Below are 18,069 nucleotides of genomic sequence, written 5' to 3'. Positions count from 1 at the left end.
CGAATAACTTATATCCATCTGGCAGACATTCAGCTTTAGCAGCAGAGTCAAACTCATTAAAGTGCAAGTAAACCAATTTTTTTTATGTTTTTGATCAAAAGTTGAACCATCTAGAAATACGAATTTCAAAACTTTTTTATGATATTCCTATTTTTTCAATTTTTTCGAGCCATTCAAAGTGCCCGAAAACAGCCGTTTTGGGATTCCTGTCTTATTTAGGCCGAGCAGAGAGGTCGAACGATGTCCTGGACTGATGACGTATCAGGAGTAAGTCGAGTGACGCTGAATTTTTATAAACACATGTAAACTTTGCGATAGAAACCTTCAATCCTGCTAAAAGTTAGTGCAATAGTTCTTTTTCTTAGAGATTAGAAGGCGAAATGCCTTATAGATGCGTAGCAGGAGGCTGTTCAAACTTTCCAGATTCTGAAAGAAATATAGGTTTACATCAATTTCCTGAAGAAAATGATAGAAAAAGAAGAAGGCAGTGGGTAAGCTTCGTGCGAACAAAACGTGCCAAATGGTCACCTACCAAAAACTCTCGGTTGTGTTCTGAACACTTCAGAGAGGACGAATTCGAGCATCATTTTGTCCATATAATCGGAACTCCGTTTGGAAACAAGAGAGTTCTAAAGAAAGACGCATTTCCAACAATTCACAAGGAATTGGAAGAGAAGCCGAAGGAAGGAGAGAAACAACAACAACCTCTAACAAATGCAAAAAGGTCTTCGCGTGAGCATCGCCGGGTTAGTATTATTATCATGTGTGTTTCAGGATCGGAAATTTCGATTTATTGCTCTCATGTTTATAATCTCTTAGGTTGTAAGGGACTTATTAAAAGACCAACCCATTCTCCCTTCCGCGAGTACCACAGGAGAATCAGTGAGAGGCGAATCAGGATCGGAAGCGCTAGTAGACCTTGTAGAAGAAGTTCCGTTACTGAGCGATCCGATAGATTCAGAACCTGTTGCTCAAGCTCAGAAAAACCTCCAACTCGTAAGTCTCATTTAGAAGTTGGTTTTCTCTATATTAAAAGAATAGAAAAGAACAATGTTGTCGAATATACACTTTTTCCTGTAGACACGAGATGACTGCACTCAAACACCTGAATGTCTGGGCTGCAAAAAACGTTTGAGCCAGAAACGCCAGCTGCGCAACAAAGTGATAGACGTGGAAAATAAATGGAAAAAACGCCTTCAAAAATGTGAAGAAGGTTTGTACTTGTATGTGTTTTGATTTACGAACTTTTTCTAGTGTTTACTATAATCGCTTATACTCTGCTAATAGAGATACAATATTCTTATGATTGCAAACATGACTGTGTAGCCTATCCCTAGTGATCAAAAGTGTAGGCTACATACAAAAAATATATTTTTTCTGATTAGTGTGTCAAAATATGGCACACCTTCTGTATAAATGAAGGTTACTATTATCATTATTTAATTATTTTACAGAGGCCAGTGTTTTGGAGACACCTGAAACGACTAACAACGAAGATTATGCAAACGTAGAAGAGAGTGATGAAGAAGAGGAAGAAGTCATAGAAGAGGAGCCACCTCTTTCAGAAATGTCATCACCTGAATATAAGATGTTCTCTGATACAGAAACAGAGACAGAGACAGAAGATGAGAGTGATGATGAAAAACCAAAGAAGAATTTTCTGATAGTAACCATAAAATTTCAGGGTTACCTACTGACTTGTTTCCACTTTGCACAACACATATTGTTAGATTTACATTACAGTAATAATGTTTGCTAATAAACTGCTCATATATTCATTTCAGTGCCAATTCCCACAGTGAAAATCTTAGACACCAACCAAAGTTTATCGTCTTTTTATCAAAACTCCTCCTTTTGTTCAACATCTGTCCATCCTGCAAATCTGATAAGCCTTCAATAGAGACGTCAGTTTGTGGCACAATGATTGAAATAACAACTCAGTGTTTCAACCCTCAGTGTCAATCTCCCACGAATACATGGCGGAGCCAACCAAACATGACAGGTTTGTAAAAAGCCTTTCATTCATCAAGAAATTCAATTTTGAAAGGCCCGAGTGTCCATGCAAAAGTCCCAATCTCACCCCAGGCTTTTAACATGCATTGTATTAAAATTTATAGGAACCAAAATGCCAGCCATGAACTTTCTGTTGTGCTTTTCCATTTTGATTTCTGGTGCATCGCCCTCTAAAGTATTCCAAGTATTTAAGAACATGGGAGTCCACTGTATAAGTCTAGAAACATACTTCAAGCATCAGGCGGTGAGTATTATAAATGCACTAAATATTTTATCCCCAACTGATACCAATACTGAGCTTCATGCGAGTGGCAATTACAACTGTTCCCTTTGCTTATGCTTTGCATCCTGCCAATAATCAACCAATATAATTCTAATTTTGAATACCAAGAAATAAATGAATGATATGTACATTACTATCAAAAAAGCATGACATCAAATGGGCAAAGAAGAAATCCCTACATCCATTCTGGAATGCCATAATATTAATTTTGTTGTTGCTGGCGAAAACTTTTTCCCACACTCCATATTTTCTGGAAAAAGTATCAAGAGGAAATGATGGTGAAGATCAAAGGAACTGGTCAGTCTCTGGTATTAGCTGGCGATGGGCGTCATGATTCTATGGGCCACAGTGCCAAATATTGTGCCTACACAATATTTTGCTGTACTATACCACTCATCATTGAGTTTTCCTTAGTGCAGGTATGTAATAAAAGCATATTTAGTTGCTGTTTATATTGTAAAAAATATTATTACTGATAACAGAAACAAACAATCCAAGATAGCAGCCAATTTATAGTTGCCCTGGCTGTGACTGAATGTATTTACAATACTTCGCCCATTAATTTATTTTCCTTCCCTTACTCAATGCAAAGAAATGTTGCTGGCAGCAGCCCAGCAATGGAAATGTTAGCCTTCAGAAATTGTATGGGTGCCCTTTCTGCATGGAGCCTTGCCATTGGAACACTGATAACTGATCGACACATATCAATAACCAAGTATATGAGAGAACGACTGAGCCATATAACCCACTACTTTGATCTGTGGCATCTGAAAAAAAGTAAGATATTACTAGATCTTTTGATATAGCTAATAGTCATAGATACTGGTAGATCTTATTTTTAAAGAAAAAAAAATGAAATTTTTAGATTTTCCTAATTTGTTGTCATTACTGTATCACAAATAATATTTTCTTCAGAAATACATAAAGTCCTAACAAAAATTAGTAAAGAGAAAGGATGTGAAGTTCTCAATCAATGGATTAAGCCATGCCAAAATCATCTTGTGTGGAGTGCTACTTCAACACCTTCAGGGAATGGACAGTTAATATGGGCAAAATTTAAGTCATACTTATCCCATATTGTAAACAAGCATAAAGATCTAGATGAGACAATCTTCAATAGGTGTTCACATGGAGACATCCCACAGCGCCAATGGCTAGAGGAAGGTATGTGTCATTTTTGTATTATGAAAATCTGAATGTATTAATAGTGTTACCACTATGAACAATCTCAGTGTGCTCTAAACATTTTTTTCAGACACCCCTGTTTATGACAAGGTCCGCACTGCTCTTACTAAAGCTTCCCTTGTGAAAGGCATCAAGAAGGCCTCTCCAGTCTGCCAGACCAGCTGTCTGGAAGGGTTTCACTCTGTGGTGAACCAGTATTGCCCCAAGATGATTGGGTACTCATACCAGGGAATGTATTGCAGGTGACAATAACTGATACTTTTTACCCAGTAACAAAATTCCCTATATGATTTTTACCATTATAAAAGCCAATATACCCACAACATAAAGAGTAGTTTGACTGGTGACTAATGAGTTGAACCAAGAAAAGGCAAAGTGTTTGGATAGATATATGCCAATCAAAGAAGTAATTTTTCGCATTATATTGCAAACTAAGAAGTTTTCTTCACAGAACAATATTTTGCACAGAAACACCCTCCTTGTACAGTCTAACTTTAAAATATTTTTTTCAGGCACATTATTGCAGCAACCCACTTCAACCACAACCTTCAGCGCAAGGTTAAAACATCTGAGGATGGGTCAGAGAAAGTTACAATTGTCTACCCCAAATTCAGAAATGGAGAGGCGACAGTTCGTAGTGTAAGAGTACAGCCAAACTATGGTATGTGACAAAACATACTCAAATTGCTTTTGGACTTGAAAATAACTTTTGTTTCATTTCTACAGACTACATCGACAGAGTTTATGACACCTTTATCGAAGCTCAGAGTCAAAAGAACCTGTTGGGTGCTTTAGAAGAGTTAAATGCCGTGACCCCTGCCCCCATGCACACAATGCTAGAGAAGCAGTCAAGACAAGATGCTGTTACATTGTGGAAGAAAAGGAAGTCCATGGTTGTCCAGGAAGTCCCTGGAACTGCATGTATGATTGAGTTTGTTATACAGTATAGTATTTCTGCAGACATAAAAACTAAGGATGCTAATTTAGTTCTCGTATATTTCATTGTCATTTTTTAAATTTTGTTTTATCTTATGTAAGTATTATTAGAGATAATACTTACATAAGATAATCAACTTGTTCAAGGCTTCCAATTGAGCCAAACAACAATAATAATATTAAAATTTTGGTATGCAATAGCCAAAGTCATGGAATATTGTTTTATAGTGATTACTATCATATTTGTGGTATTTTCCAGTTTATTTGTTATGAAAATTTAATAATGTTTCTTTATTTTGACAGCAAAGCTGCTCATGCATCCATGTAATAGATAATGAAGTATTACTAAACATAACAAAAATGTCTATCAATATTTCAGTAAATGAAGCAGAAAGAGCACAGGGGAGTACCAGAGCAGTGGAAAATACAACTACAAGGGCCCAACCACAATGCAGGATTTGCAAGAATCCAATGAAAAACCATAAAAATGTCAAGGATTGCCCAAAGAATAGAAAACCATGATAGTTTAATCTTCTGATACTTCCTCTTCAAAACCAGTAAACTCATTGCTTTCTCCTAATTTAAATCTATTCCTAATTAAATGGTAGGCACATGCAGGCAAAGGTATTCTGTTTTTGCCAATGCGCCCATGTACCAGTTGTGTAAATTCACGGTATGCAATACTTCTCAGAAACCTAAAAAGAAACAAATTATTGATGTTACTCCATGATTATAACCTGATAGCAGTACTAAAAGGATTATGTATATTATTCTGAATTACTATTGCTAGTATAATAAGAATTCAAAGTTATGGTGAAGTGAGTCCATCCCACTGACCTTCACCATCATATCTTCAACTTTATGGTTATTAATATAATATTATTGACACTTGGGATTTTTAGACCAAAGAAAAAATGTTATTCCAAACAACAAGATAGGGGTTTATAGAACATTATGTCTACTTCAGAGTATATAGAAACCAGTACTATTTTATCATGTTCATCCTGATATCATTATTTCTATGTGACAACTACAATTCATGGTTTTCACTATTATTATGATTGTTATAGTTTATAGTTTAGAATTTTAAATTTTTAAAAGAATTAGAAACATGTTTTTAGATTTTAAGATGGATATATAATAAAGGTTATTATTATCATGATATCTTCTCATAAAAACGGAAGGGTTTCATCAAGATTTGAATAATGTATTGACTTACTTTTCCTCTGATCCAGTATGTCGATACGCCTTTTTATCGATAGTTCTATACTTTGCAGCTGACAATCTTAGTGACCATGGGTTAAGGCAAACTGGTTCGAAAGCTGGGTGAAGTGTGATGCAGTATGGCGGGACGCTGAATTCTCGAAGTACGAGTTCATCTGTCAAGGCATCGCAACACTGCTCGATGTCTTGACAACAATAGCACTCGTTTGAGTTTTGCAAAAGCTCTATCGAGCATCTTCCGCAACAGCACCTATAGGTAACCAAATAAATGTTTATAAGCAAGAGAACCAATCGAGTTTGTACTAAGCTTAGTTAGAAAATTCTCACATTTAGCTATAACATTGGTCTTTGATCCTAGTAAAGACGAGGGTTCAAATAATGCCTTGGCGAACTTAGCAGTTACTCAGATTTTCCTTGCCTGACAACCTATCTTTCAAGTCTTCTAAACGCTTCTTTTTCTCAGCTTGCTTTATTTCGTATTCCTCCAGCCATTCTTCATCGGCCAAAGGCTCGTCCGTGTATGCGCGATCGCCATTCAAATCTTCCATATCACTCTCGAGTTCGCTATCAGTTGCTTCGTCCTTTTCTGTCTCAATATCGCGATAATAAATGCCCGGAATATAGTTGTATTCTGAGTCATTATCAGATGTGGAGCTTAGATAAGAATTAGACTCCGAGGATGACATTTTAACAGTTAAATTTCCGTAGTCGGGAGTAAAAACAAGCCTTCACAACAACAAATTGCTTATAACAACGGAGGACGCGTTACTGCCGCTACGTCACTCGCTCAATCGGCACCAGTCCTCCTCCGGCGCTCGGCATAAAAATCATAGCAGCACTTTGAATGGCTCGAAAAAATTGAAAAAATAGGAATATCATAAAAAAATTTTGAAATTCGTATTTCTAGATGGTTCAACTTTTGATCAAAAACATTAAAAAAATTGGTTTACTTGCACTTTAAACCAAGTTTCCGTAAGTGCAGCCAAGTCAATTTTTTTCTTACATAGATAGTCAGCAAAAGAAGCAGTTTTGTTCTTAATTGACTGAGCATTCCATAAACAAAAATTAGTGAATTTATTAGTAGCAACAGCGGCCGCTTGGGAAATAGAAGGTTGAGGGTCAATTAGGTTGTTTGCATTCCTTTCTTCTGGTTCAGTGGCTATCTGTTGAGAGTTTGAATGATCAAAACATTCAAAATTTGAGGAAACCACTGTCCTCTCTGATGTTGAATTAACTTTAGGTCGTCCACCACGACCTCCCCTGAAACGCTTCAAAATTTCAGCCTGTTTTAAAGAGTTCCAGACTGGTTTAGGCACAGGTTTAACTTCATTCTCAGAACAATGGCGGGAAATTTGAAAATCACTCTGTGACGGAGTTTTCCACCAAAATCGCAGATCAAGCAGTTGATTCCTTGAATATCCCATGGTATCAAAACAGAAACTTGTTAGAATCCAACTAGCTGAGGTTTGACAATATAAAACGATGTAAAAACGGAAAAAACTAAAACATAAGTAAGAGCTCAGCAAAGTCAGCCAACCGGCGCCATATGCTAATATACAACTTCACTTTATCAAGTGAACTACCTTTTGTCAACTTATAAGTCAATATTTGGCCTTTCTCATGTGGCACATAACAACCAATGTTTGTTTAAACTCATTAGCCATTGAAATATATTTTTCAGTACTCCCCAAGCATATAAGAATTGACAGAGGAACTGAGACAGACGTCATGGCTGTGATGTACATGTTTCTCCATGATAAGCAAGCTGATTTTGAGGATGTCAGTGAATGTGTGTTGTATGGGCCTTCAACTCAAATTAAGATTGAAAGGTGGTGGAGGGAACTCATAGAAAGGATGGAGAGATATTTCAAAAGGATACTCTCCTCTCTAGTTGACGATGGAAACTATGACTCAACCGATGCAATAGATAGGTAGATTTCAAATTATATAAAATCTACATTATTAGTCCCTGAAAAGGATTTAGTGTTTTTAGGTTAAGATCCAAACTGGAAAATCTTTTTTGTTTGAAAGACCTTTTGAGTGAGGCTGTCAGGGTTGTAAAATAATAAAATGGTCATTTGCATTTCATTTGCATGAAAACCACCATAGTTTCCCACTATTCCTTATGATCCAGAGTAGCATGTGGTTGAGGTAAGGATAAAATTTGCATACATTCTTTCCATTTATGTGCAAATTTTACCCTAATCATAAAGGATTGTCGAGAAAATATAGGAAGGTGCATAGTCCATTTTTGGCTGTTGAAAAAAATCTTATTTAATTTGTTTAAAAAAATTATCAAGTTTTCGTTTTTGGTTTTTCAGAAATTTACTAGCTTTTATCTACATTCCTGTACTTCAAAACTTGACTTGTTCCAAACAACATTTTGGAACAATGATAGAGTTAGAAAAAAGCATATGCATACCATGGTAAAGAGGTCTTTTGAACCAAGTTTCCTTTTGAATATTAGTTCCCACACGGCAATCATGTAAAACAGTAACTATCATGTAAATGTATTTTCTTTTTGATATTGACTGATGATTTATTCCCTGTTCAAATTAAGTCTGTATATATGTATGTATGTCTATTGAAATCCTAGTAGCAACAGCATCTTGTTTCCTCAAAATAATAACCAAAAGAAAATAACCAACAGAACCATCTTTTCAACAAGACTCTGGCGTCATTTACTAACCATCAAATGTTTTGTCAAGAAACTTAAGTTTAATTAATGATTTTGGACATTTTAAAATGAAATTAGGTTTACTGTGTTTCAGCTTAATCTAGATATATATAAAAAAACGAACAGGTAAATGATTTCTAATTATTCTAAATAAAATAAGAGTAAGGTTCAAAGCCTGCAATCAACCAGCATCGCAGTTTATGCGTTATTGGCCTTAACAAATCATAATAACATTTTATGGTATTTCTTTCCTTATAAATCATAGTGTAACATGTTCAAGGCGTTTGCTGTTTAAAGAAAACAAACATTAAGCAAGCAAACAAACAGTAACTATTAATGTCTTGTTGAGAAAAATGTCAATTTACTTGGCTTGAAATAAAAAACAATATGATGGCTAATGTTTTAGCTAGATTCAGATCCAGGTTGCAATTCTTTACGCTTCAGCTTCTGGCAATATTTGTTACAAATATGGGTGTTGATAAACCTTTCAATAGCTGTTATCGACAGATTTCCTGTACAAAAGAAAATAGAGTCATCTTTGCTGTCTATCAAAGTACTTGAAGCAATTTCTTGGTCACAAAGTGAAAACCCCACGCCCTGTATATCAACAACCATGAGCTGCTCCTTCATAGCTATATATATGTAATGGACGAAAGCTTCAGAATTTAAGAGCGACTGTCTGTAAAAATCGAGAATGGTCGGACAACTGTGAACAATTCAATTTCTCCATACTTTACCCAAAAGACCCTTATGGTAAACTATTTTCGAAAATAGCATTAAAAAGTTTGGCCGATTTTTATTTTTGGCGAAATTGAGAAAAGTTGAAATTCCCGTACGACGGCGTCTGGCGGCCTTCCAAATGGGTGGAAAATGAAGCATTTTTGATGATCGCTCACGACCTGACGAAAGGCCGTTGGAAACTGAAAATCCCACAACTGATTTACCTATGTTTAAGCTATCAACACATATAATTTGAGCTATAAAGACGTTTTATTTATTTTTATTTTCTTACTATGCTGAGGGCAGTTCGGAGCCGCTAGAGAAAACATTGTATTAAGGGCAAATTCAATGCAATAATTCTCCAATGCGCTATACAGTTTTACAGAAAAAATAATTTTCCCTTGAAGCCCAACTATCATAGTTAGTCACCACAAAATTTCTAACTTGGCCCGCTAAAAGCCTTACTTCTAGAGAAAGAGTTCTAAGCACTACTTTGACCTATTGTAACACAATCTCGCACTTGAGCGTTACCGAGATGATAGGCCTTAGCGGCTTCTTAAAAAATGTTCTGTGCTTATAGACAACTGTCGTATTCATTTTTGCTTGTTATTCGACAGCAGAGGTATACGTTTTATAATATTAAGATGATAATATTCGAGAATCTAGGTACTGACCTGCAACAATGCACTACAAGTTACATTCCTACAGTAACGCAATCCAATAACAACAAAGTCCTAATATGATAATTTTGCCCAAAACCAATTCAAAAGAGGAAATATTGAAACAAAACTGAAACTCAAAATTATATAAAATTGATACTGCATTTATAGATAATAAAGGCCATATCCAATGTGAGTAAAAATGACAGCTGTTTGTTACGATGAAACTATTTACGTTGTTCACATTTATATTTACTAAACAAGCTTTATATCTTATGTTATGTGTGATCTTATAGTCATTACTGCATTGTCCAAGGCGTGAAGCTTGCTAGTTGTCTAGACGAGCGGCTTCGTTTGTGTCGTAAGAAATAAACGCGTGTTATGTTTGACGGCTCCATTCTACAAATATTGTGAAATAGGGAACTTTCTTACCATTGCGCGATGTCGAGCTAGCTGGTTGCTGCGTTGGTGAAATGGCTTCGTGCGGTTATTCTCTCTTGCTTCAAGATCCTACACCTTGAGGAGCAAGCTGGAGGAATACCGACAATATACAGTGTATTGCTTTGAGTGAGTGTGACAAAGACATAACGCAGCACCTCAAGACCTGTAAATTAGTGGCTGATGATTTTGTTAAAGACAAACAAACACTTCTACTTGCAAGAGCAGGTAACTGATGTTGTTTCTTTCATAACTTTCATACTTTCCGGTTCCCTGCTAGCAGAGTTCATCCACGGGAGACGCTATTAGCATGGAAACTCTACGGCAACCCCAAAAGCTAACCTTTAATCGTGTTTAATTTTAATTGAAGGAGTTTTTCAATCAGATGATTCGAATCTGTCTTTGACTATTTGTCCACACCACCGGGATGCCTGTGGTGCTCATTGGGAATGCGGGGAAGTGAGGTGTCCCATTCCAAGTGAGGTAGCTTCTCACAAGTCCTCTGCAAAAGGAGATCGTAGTGTTAACAGCAATGAGTCACAGTACATCTTCTTCATAACGAAAACATTGATCCCAGTAGGAACACGTGAGTTATAAATATGCATACTTTTTTAATATTATCAGAATGACTATACACCCATAATGCATTGCTAGTCAGCAATTCCGTCTATTGTCTACATTTGACAAAGTCGGGTCGTTTATATATATTATTTTTGATTATTATCAACAGTAATTTGTAAAAGATGCAAAGAGCAACTTGCCGATAAAGTGAAGGATTTTGTTGACACAACTGCTCGCAAAGGAACATCCCATGTGGATGACGCAACTGAGGGCTTCGATAACCAAGAAAGTAGTGGAGAAGAAAGCGTGCAACAGGTATGCGTATTTTGTCGTATGAAATATATGATTTAATCAGGGGCATAGCGAGGTTGGGATTATGAGGAGGGGGGGGGGGGGGGGGCGTGTATGTACCATTTTCCCGCCAAATCCACAGGAATCCCGCATGAATTAATTAAATTTTGTTGCCGAAAGCAAACTTTTTTTTTGGCGGGGGGCACGGGCCTCCCATGCCCCCTCCGTACGCCAGTGGATTTAATGCTATTTCAAATTACTTACAGTTGTACCTTTTTTGCAGGGGAGCGATAAACAGGCTTCTTAATGCGACGAGCTAGCGAAAAAAATGGAGAAGCTTGAGCTTAACACTGCGTGAAATGAGAGATGTCAAGGAAAATACGAGTTCTTGACACGCGCTGATATTTAACGTATCCGGGAGCAGTACTCAACGTGTCAGGATACTTAAAGTATCGTGGGGTGTCAAAGTCCGTATACTTAATATCTTGAAGTGTCATGGAATATCCAATAACGCATACTCAATGTTTTGAGGTGTCATGGAGTATCAAACATCGTATTCTCAGTATTCTCAAAGTTTCCAAGTGTCATGGAGTATCAAACATCGTATTCTCAGTATTCTCAAAGTTTCCAAGTGTCATGGAGTATCAAACATCGTATTCTCAGTATTCTCAAAATTTCCAAGTTTCATGGAGTATCAAACATCGTAATGTACGTCCATCGAGTTTAACGAAATCATTATTCATACTTTAATATCAAATATAATTTTATACATCCACCATATACGTAGATGTTTTTTTTTTGCAAATTGTCGAAGAATTATTTTATATATCAAATTATATATCGATGTCTGTTTTTTTTTAATTAATTACTCAGCCTAGTTGAAGTTGATTGTTCTCGGAAAGGTTTTCTCCAACACAAGTGAAATGAGATGAAATGCGTGAATCGAAAAAATAGTCGATAGATAGATGTCAGTCTATAATAAAGCGTAAAAGACCATCCTATGGTTGTTTAGAATAATACATTTATGAAATAAAAAACCCTTCGATGAATAGGATTCCTGTGTTATAACGGTCCGCACGGCATTTTGGGTATTGGTTGATCGATCCGACTTTCTACACATGTTGCTTCAGAGGTCACAGTGGATTATTTTAAGCTTTTCTATTGGAAAAGAAAGTTAGAAAGGCCGTATTTAAGATTTGGTGAGTATCATTGTTCATAACTATTTTCTAATTGAGATATACTTCTTGCCAAATACGAATTCATTGCCACTACTCGTAGCTTTATGCTGTGCCAGTACTGTGTGTCTTCATCTCTTCCATGAACGCATGTTTCTTATATCTAAAGGTTTCAAAATATGGGAAAGCACAAGAAAGCTAGCCGAATGGCCTACGTCAAAAGGTTAAAAAAGAAAAAGAAAGCGAAGAAATCCGGTGGACAAGGGGACAGCAGCGCCGCAAATGTGCATGTGTCAAGTCAAGAAGATTTAAATTCTAATGACAATTCAAATGAAGTTCACTCTCGTGATAAAAAACAGAGGCTTAACAATTCAAACAGTCGCAGAACAGCTATTTCTGGGGATTTCAAGAAGGATCCTTTATATTTTCAGATGTTGAAATATAGTAGATGCAAACAGAAAATGAAAAACATCGAAAAAACAAACTATGCTTTATTTGATAGATATCCTGCATGATTATTCGAAATGTTTAAATTCATATTGAAATATATTTAAATCAGTTGAAGTTAATGTGATTAATGCTGTGAGATTACTGTTGTTCGGGAACAGAAAGAGTGACGTCATGTATGTGGCAGATCTTTAGGCTGTGAGATTACTGGTATTCTGGAACAGAAAGAGTGACGTCATGTATGTGGCAGATCTTTAGGCTGTGAGATTACTGGTATTCTGGAACAGAAAGAGTGACGTCATGTATGTGGCAGATCTTTAGGCTGTGAGATTACTGGTATTCTGGAACAGAAAGAGTGACGTCATGTATGTGGCAGATCTTTAGGCTGTGAGATTACTTGTATTCTGGAACAGAAAGAGTGACGTCATGTATGTGGCAGATCTCTAGGCTGTGAGATTACTGGTATTCTGGAACAGAAAGAGTGACGTCATGTATGTGGCAGATCTTTAGGCTGTGAGATTACTAGTATTCTGGAACAGAAAGAGTGACGTCATGTATGTGGCAGATCTTTAGGCTGTGAGATTACTGGTATTCTGGAACAGAAAGAGTGACGTCATGTATGTGGCAGATCTTTAGGCTGTGAGATTACTGGTATTCTGGAACAGAAATAGTGACGTCATGTATGTGGCAGATCTTTAGACTGTGAGATTACTGGTATTCTGGAAAAGAAAGAGTGACGTCATGTATGTGGCGGATGTTGGTTGTCAGGAGACATAATTGAATTTTTTCTTGCATTGGATGATAACCTAGAATCATGTGACCACTTTCAGCTCAAAATTATTTATTATTCCTTATAATACCATTTTCTAGTAATAGTGATACTTTAGGAATATAATAATGTAATATATATATATTATTATTATTCTAAAATGTTTTCCTTTAAACTGATCATTGTAAATAATGCAATTTAGCTATGTGGCTGAAATTAAGTCATACTTTAAATAAACAGACTGTCTAGTATCTAACTATTTATCTAATATACATTATTTCACAGATCCTGTTAGTCAACCTCACCCTCGTCAGCATGTAATTAGTCTTTAGAATTTGACTACAGTGTAGGTGTATTGCTACAAATACCGTAAATGCTATTCTAAATAAACTAAATAAACACCTTTTCAGGGAAAGGTACAACCCCAGGATCAGTTTAGCAAGTATTTTGTGATTTTGCCTTTACTTAAAGGGGCACTTGGACGAAAATTCCCCAAATTTTGAAAGTCCGAATAATTCAAATATTTGTGGATAAACTGAATATAGAAGACATTTAAGAACAACATCCCTAAAATGTCTTTATTTTAGACACATTATCCCCAAGAAATTTGGGTTTAAAAGCTCAGAGAACAATAGGGTTGAGTAAATGACGTCATTTACTCCAAATTTAGATGCTAATATAATAAGTAATTTTTATCCACTACTAATGACTGAGGGGAAAATTTATTGCTTGGAACTATCAGGGTCATATGGATAAGTTTCATCACTTTTCAAGTCATTTTCATTTTTGGGGCATTTTCGTCCAAGTGCCCTTTTAAAAGGGGTAGCACCTAATAACATGTGCATACTAGTAAACTTGTGGCCTTCATTCAGTGGACATTGAATAGCCACGGTGTAAATACCACTAAAATCCCATTTATTTTATTAATTTTTACTTTGTAATATCTTAAGAGTTGTTTTCATATACCCATGGAATACACTAGCATATTTGGTGCTACTACACTTTTAATCTTTTGTCTCTTATTGATGGATTTATTACACTGGTAAGGGCTTTTTTTAACATGAGAGACGGTGTCCCTATGTAGTAGGGCTAACTCTTGTTTTCTTTTCCGTTTTGGGGCACACAAAACAAAAGAGTTAGCCATACTACATAGGTGCACCCTCTCATGTAAAGAGGCCCTAACTAGAACACTTTCTTATAAAAAATATATATATTCTGGTCTCTAGGGGCAAAGGTATAACAATATTAACTTGTTCCTTTCTATTTCCATTTGCTTTAATTGTTCCTTTCACAACAGCACATTTCTGTTGGAATCTGCCAACTGGAATGTATGAAAATTTGGAGTAATTCTCAGGAATAGTTGACCATGTTTCTACTGGATGAGAATAAATATTAGTTCTAGAGTAACTCCTGTACCAATCTACTTTAGCTAGAACATGTGTAACTTTCTTTTCCCTTCTATTTTGATCCTTCAAAATTACATCATGCAGCAAAAATCCTCGGAGTATGGCAGGGCGCTTCATTTCATTAAACCATGTAGCTGTTACGACTGTAGCATTGTCATCATTCATGGTACTAGAACTATACAAATTACCTGCATATAATAGTTGTGTAAAGGACTGATAAAACCTAGACACATGTTTAACAACAGAGGTATCATAAATTAATGCATACATTTCTTTAAGTTTCAGTACTTCTCCTTGACTCAATGCTTTCCTCTTAATGGATGAAAGAGGAACCTGTTCTGGTGTTTTCGCAAAGTTTACTTCTAATGGTCTACCTATTTGTAAAGAAAGCATTTCTGAATGCTGTTTACTTGGAAGTATCATTTCCAGTAATGTTCCTTGAGGGTTTGTGGCAGATTCAACAATCTTGGTGACATGTTGCATTTCTTCTGGGAATTCTGACATCATGACTTGCTTGTCTCTGTAAAGTTTTCTCATGATTTGAAGTCCTATTATGTAAAAACAATTATTATTATTAATTTTATTCAAAATAATGATTACAATGATGCCAATATATAAACCTGTGCAACAGAAATTGAACATTGATTAAGGAGGCTTCCAAGGGTTTTCATAATACCCATGCACTCACAGAAAGTGACCGATATCTTTGTATTGCCAAAAATCGTATTTTAAAGTGATATACCATATTAAAGTTGGTGAAATGAGGATTCGACTTTTTTGAAAATTATCATGTTTGACTTTGCACTTTTTAAAATCTTTTCGAGAGGGCCCATTCATTTATTAATTCTTCATTTATTTGTTGAACAAAATTACTTTAATTGTGCCCTCCCCTCCCCCCCAAAAAGGTGCATTTTTTAGTTAATCACCCTCCCATAAATAATGAAGGTATCTAATAGTAAAACAAAGTGCTTTGATTTGCATTTTTTATATCACCTACAGGAAAACACAGATTGGCATAAAATTTAGCCTGGAATTGCTTGGCCAGATTCACTTTTAATTCTAATATTTTTTACAAGAAAGAGATTACCTAGGTGTTTGATATCTAGTATACGGAACTCAAGGGCATATTGTGATACAACACACTCTCTTGTTCTGTAAACACTACTTAATTACTGAAGAAGTTATTTGTCCAACTAACATTGGAAAAGTTAAGCCTAGTGGGGGGGGGGGGGGGGGTATGGGAAAATGAATGAATTGTTCAGACCATTGGAAATACAATTCCTATGATTTCAACAAAGATTTCTAATAAAAAACTTTAAACGGACAGTTAACCCCCAATAATTTCACGATTTTCAGTCAAACTATAACTATTTTGAAACACAATTATACCATTTTTATTTTTTTATTTTAGCGATATGTTCAAAGGATGAAAGTGGCAAACGAAGCGGAAAGAGAAAGGCTGTCAGAAATAGACCATAATTATATGAGCGACGAAGAAGATGGAGATGAGGAAGGGATATGGGTCGTGCGTAGTCCATCCTGGAGAAGTGCTGAGCTGTCAAGCCTCCTCGAAGCTTTACAGAAAAAAGTTAAGGAGAAAGACAGCACATCAAAGCACCTCAAAAACAAGAGAATGAGGGGTGCAAATTGTACGAGGAAATTACCATCAAGACCTCCAGCATGGGCTGTTTCTCAACAACGACAAACTTCAATACGTCAACCAACAGCACCACAACATCACAACAGCACCACAGCATCAACCTTAAGAGATCTGGAAAATGGGGGAAGACCATCCCTCTCAAGAAAACACCCACAGCCTTTAACAAGAAAGCGCAACCGACCAAAACACCCGCAGGAAACAAGAACTCAAGATATGGAGGATGAGGACAGCAGCTGCAGAAGTTCTTCTCCGAAGAGCCCATTCTTGAAAGGAAAAGGGGCACATGGTATAGTAATTATATACAAGTTAATTGACTGTTTATTGGCATAATTATTATGCATGATTGTTTATGATTATCTAATATTCAATCGCTTCGCATTTTGTCAGCTGGAAGGAAGTTGTAGGAAGCTGAAAGTCAATGTCATAATGTCCCCCCTCCCCCCCCAAACAAAGACATTTAGAACAAATGATCTCGTAATAACTAAAACATCACTCTAAATCCTCAATGCCATCAATCATTGTATATTTAAAGAGTTTTTGCTCATTATACATTAACAAATCATCGCGTGGCGTAATTTGACTAGCGCGAAGAGTGATCTTAAAGGTCTTGAGCGCCATCTGAAAGCATGATCAGAAAAAAAAATTCACTGATCATTCAAACGCTAAATAATAATGAATTATATTTTCTTCATAAGATTCGGATGAAGAGGATGAAGAGTATGAGACATACTCCTCGGAAGAAGAGAGCGAGGAAGAGTTTGCCAGAGAAGGAGAGTTTTCAAAAGATGAATCCTCAGACGCAGAGGTACGCGAAGACCGACATATCAAGAAAAAGAAACTATCATTTTCTCAAGGTTAGTCAGGTTTACTGTATAGAACATTTGTCCCTGACGTGCAAACTAATTTATTTTCTTTTTGGAACTGTAAATTTCCTTTTTTTTTTTTTTTGAACAGTTCAACAAGAGTTAGCCCTTCCTGACCCCAAGACACCAGAGCAGATGCCCGGCGCCTTCAAAACAAGCACCCCAATCGCTGGAAGACGGCAAAACAGCAAAAAACCAAAGAAAAAGTGAAAACGAAAGCAACTTTCAATTATATATTTTATAGTTTTCATCAATACTTAAATTTCATTAGTAAAACATGTTAAAGTTATCTTTCACAAAAATTATATGATTGCATTAAAAATGTTTTTGATGAAACCAAAATGTAAAAAATGCTCGGGAATCGGGAAATATAAGATACGTGATTCTCGAATACTTGAAATGGCATGGGAAATCATTGAGAATACGAGATATAAACCCGGGGAATCGGAAAATATAAGATACGTTATTCTCGAATGCTTGAAATGGCATGGGGATTCATTGAGAATACGAGATATAAACCCGGGGAATCGGAAAATATAAGATACGTGATTCTCGAATACTTGAAATGGCATGGGAAATCATTGAGAATACGAGATATAAACCCGGGGAATCGGAAAATATAAGATACGTGATTCTCGAATACTTGGAATGGCATGGGAAATCATTGAGAATACGAGATATAAACCGTGGGAATCGGAAAATATAAGATACGTGATTCTCCAATACTTGAAATGGCATGGGAAATCATTGAGAATACGAGAT

At 36.1% G+C, this 18,069-nt stretch overlaps 1 protein-coding gene and 2 long non-coding RNA genes across 7 annotated transcripts; all 3 read left to right on the top strand.

The window, feature by feature from the left end:
• Positions 1–288: 288 nt before the first annotated feature.
• Positions 289–17,781, top strand: LOC116289030 (uncharacterized). 5 transcript variants are annotated; one of them, XM_031695905.2, is made up of 9 exons: positions 1,756–2,002; positions 2,118–2,257; positions 2,557–2,715; positions 2,889–3,073; positions 3,212–3,460; positions 3,552–3,723; positions 3,994–4,142; positions 4,208–4,402; positions 4,797–5,579. In XM_031695905.2, the coding sequence occupies exons 4-9, from the start codon at positions 2,914–2,916 to the stop codon at positions 4,937–4,939; spliced, it is 1,068 nt and encodes a 355-aa protein (XP_031551765.1). In that variant the 5' UTR covers positions 1,756–2,002; positions 2,118–2,257; positions 2,557–2,715; positions 2,889–2,913; the 3' UTR covers positions 4,940–5,579. The 5 variants fall into 5 exon arrangements, 3 of the variants coding, with proteins under 3 accessions (XP_031551765.1, XP_031551766.1, XP_088891469.1); XM_031695906.2 differs by having other exon boundaries at positions 2,442–2,715; XR_004196277.2 differs by lacking the exons at positions 2,557–2,715; positions 2,889–3,073; positions 3,212–3,460; ... (2 more) ...; positions 4,208–4,402; positions 4,797–5,579 and adding exons at positions 289–746; positions 820–996; positions 1,081–1,213; positions 7,323–7,897 and having other exon boundaries at positions 1,455–2,002.
• On the top strand, positions 8,372–11,709 carry LOC116289032 (uncharacterized). The gene is made up of 3 exons (XR_004196278.2): positions 8,372–10,721; positions 10,866–11,011; positions 11,271–11,709. It is a non-coding gene; the product is annotated as an uncharacterized LOC116289032 (long non-coding RNA).
• Positions 11,844–15,549, top strand: LOC148907679 (uncharacterized). The gene is made up of 2 exons (XR_016120860.1): positions 11,844–12,186; positions 12,332–15,549. It is a non-coding gene; the product is annotated as an uncharacterized LOC148907679 (long non-coding RNA).
• Positions 17,782–18,069: the final 288 nt, after the last annotated feature.

This window comes from Actinia tenebrosa, unplaced genomic scaffold (assembly GCF_029948245.1).
Source record: "Actinia tenebrosa isolate PJP-AT-01 unplaced genomic scaffold, QUT_ActTen_1.0 PGA_scaffold3__52_contigs__length_22856419, whole genome shotgun sequence".
NCBI classification, from domain to species: domain Eukaryota; kingdom Metazoa; phylum Cnidaria; class Anthozoa; order Actiniaria; family Actiniidae; genus Actinia; species Actinia tenebrosa.
The sequence above is the reverse complement of the archived record's forward strand: the minus strand, read 5'-3'. Positions and strand labels throughout refer to the sequence as shown.

Coding starts and splice junctions, on each gene's coding strand:
- LOC116289030 (XM_031695905.2), top strand. CDS start 2,914: ATGGAAATGTTAGCCTTCAGAAATTGTATGGGTGCCCTTTCTGCATGG. Junction 3,461..3,551: donor GCGCCAATGGCTAGAGGAAG/GTATGTGTCATT, acceptor CATTTTTTTCAG/ACACCCCTGTTTATGACAAG. Junction 4,403..4,796: donor GGAAGTCCCTGGAACTGCAT/GTATGATTGAGT, acceptor TCAATATTTCAG/TAAATGAAGCAGAAAGAGCA.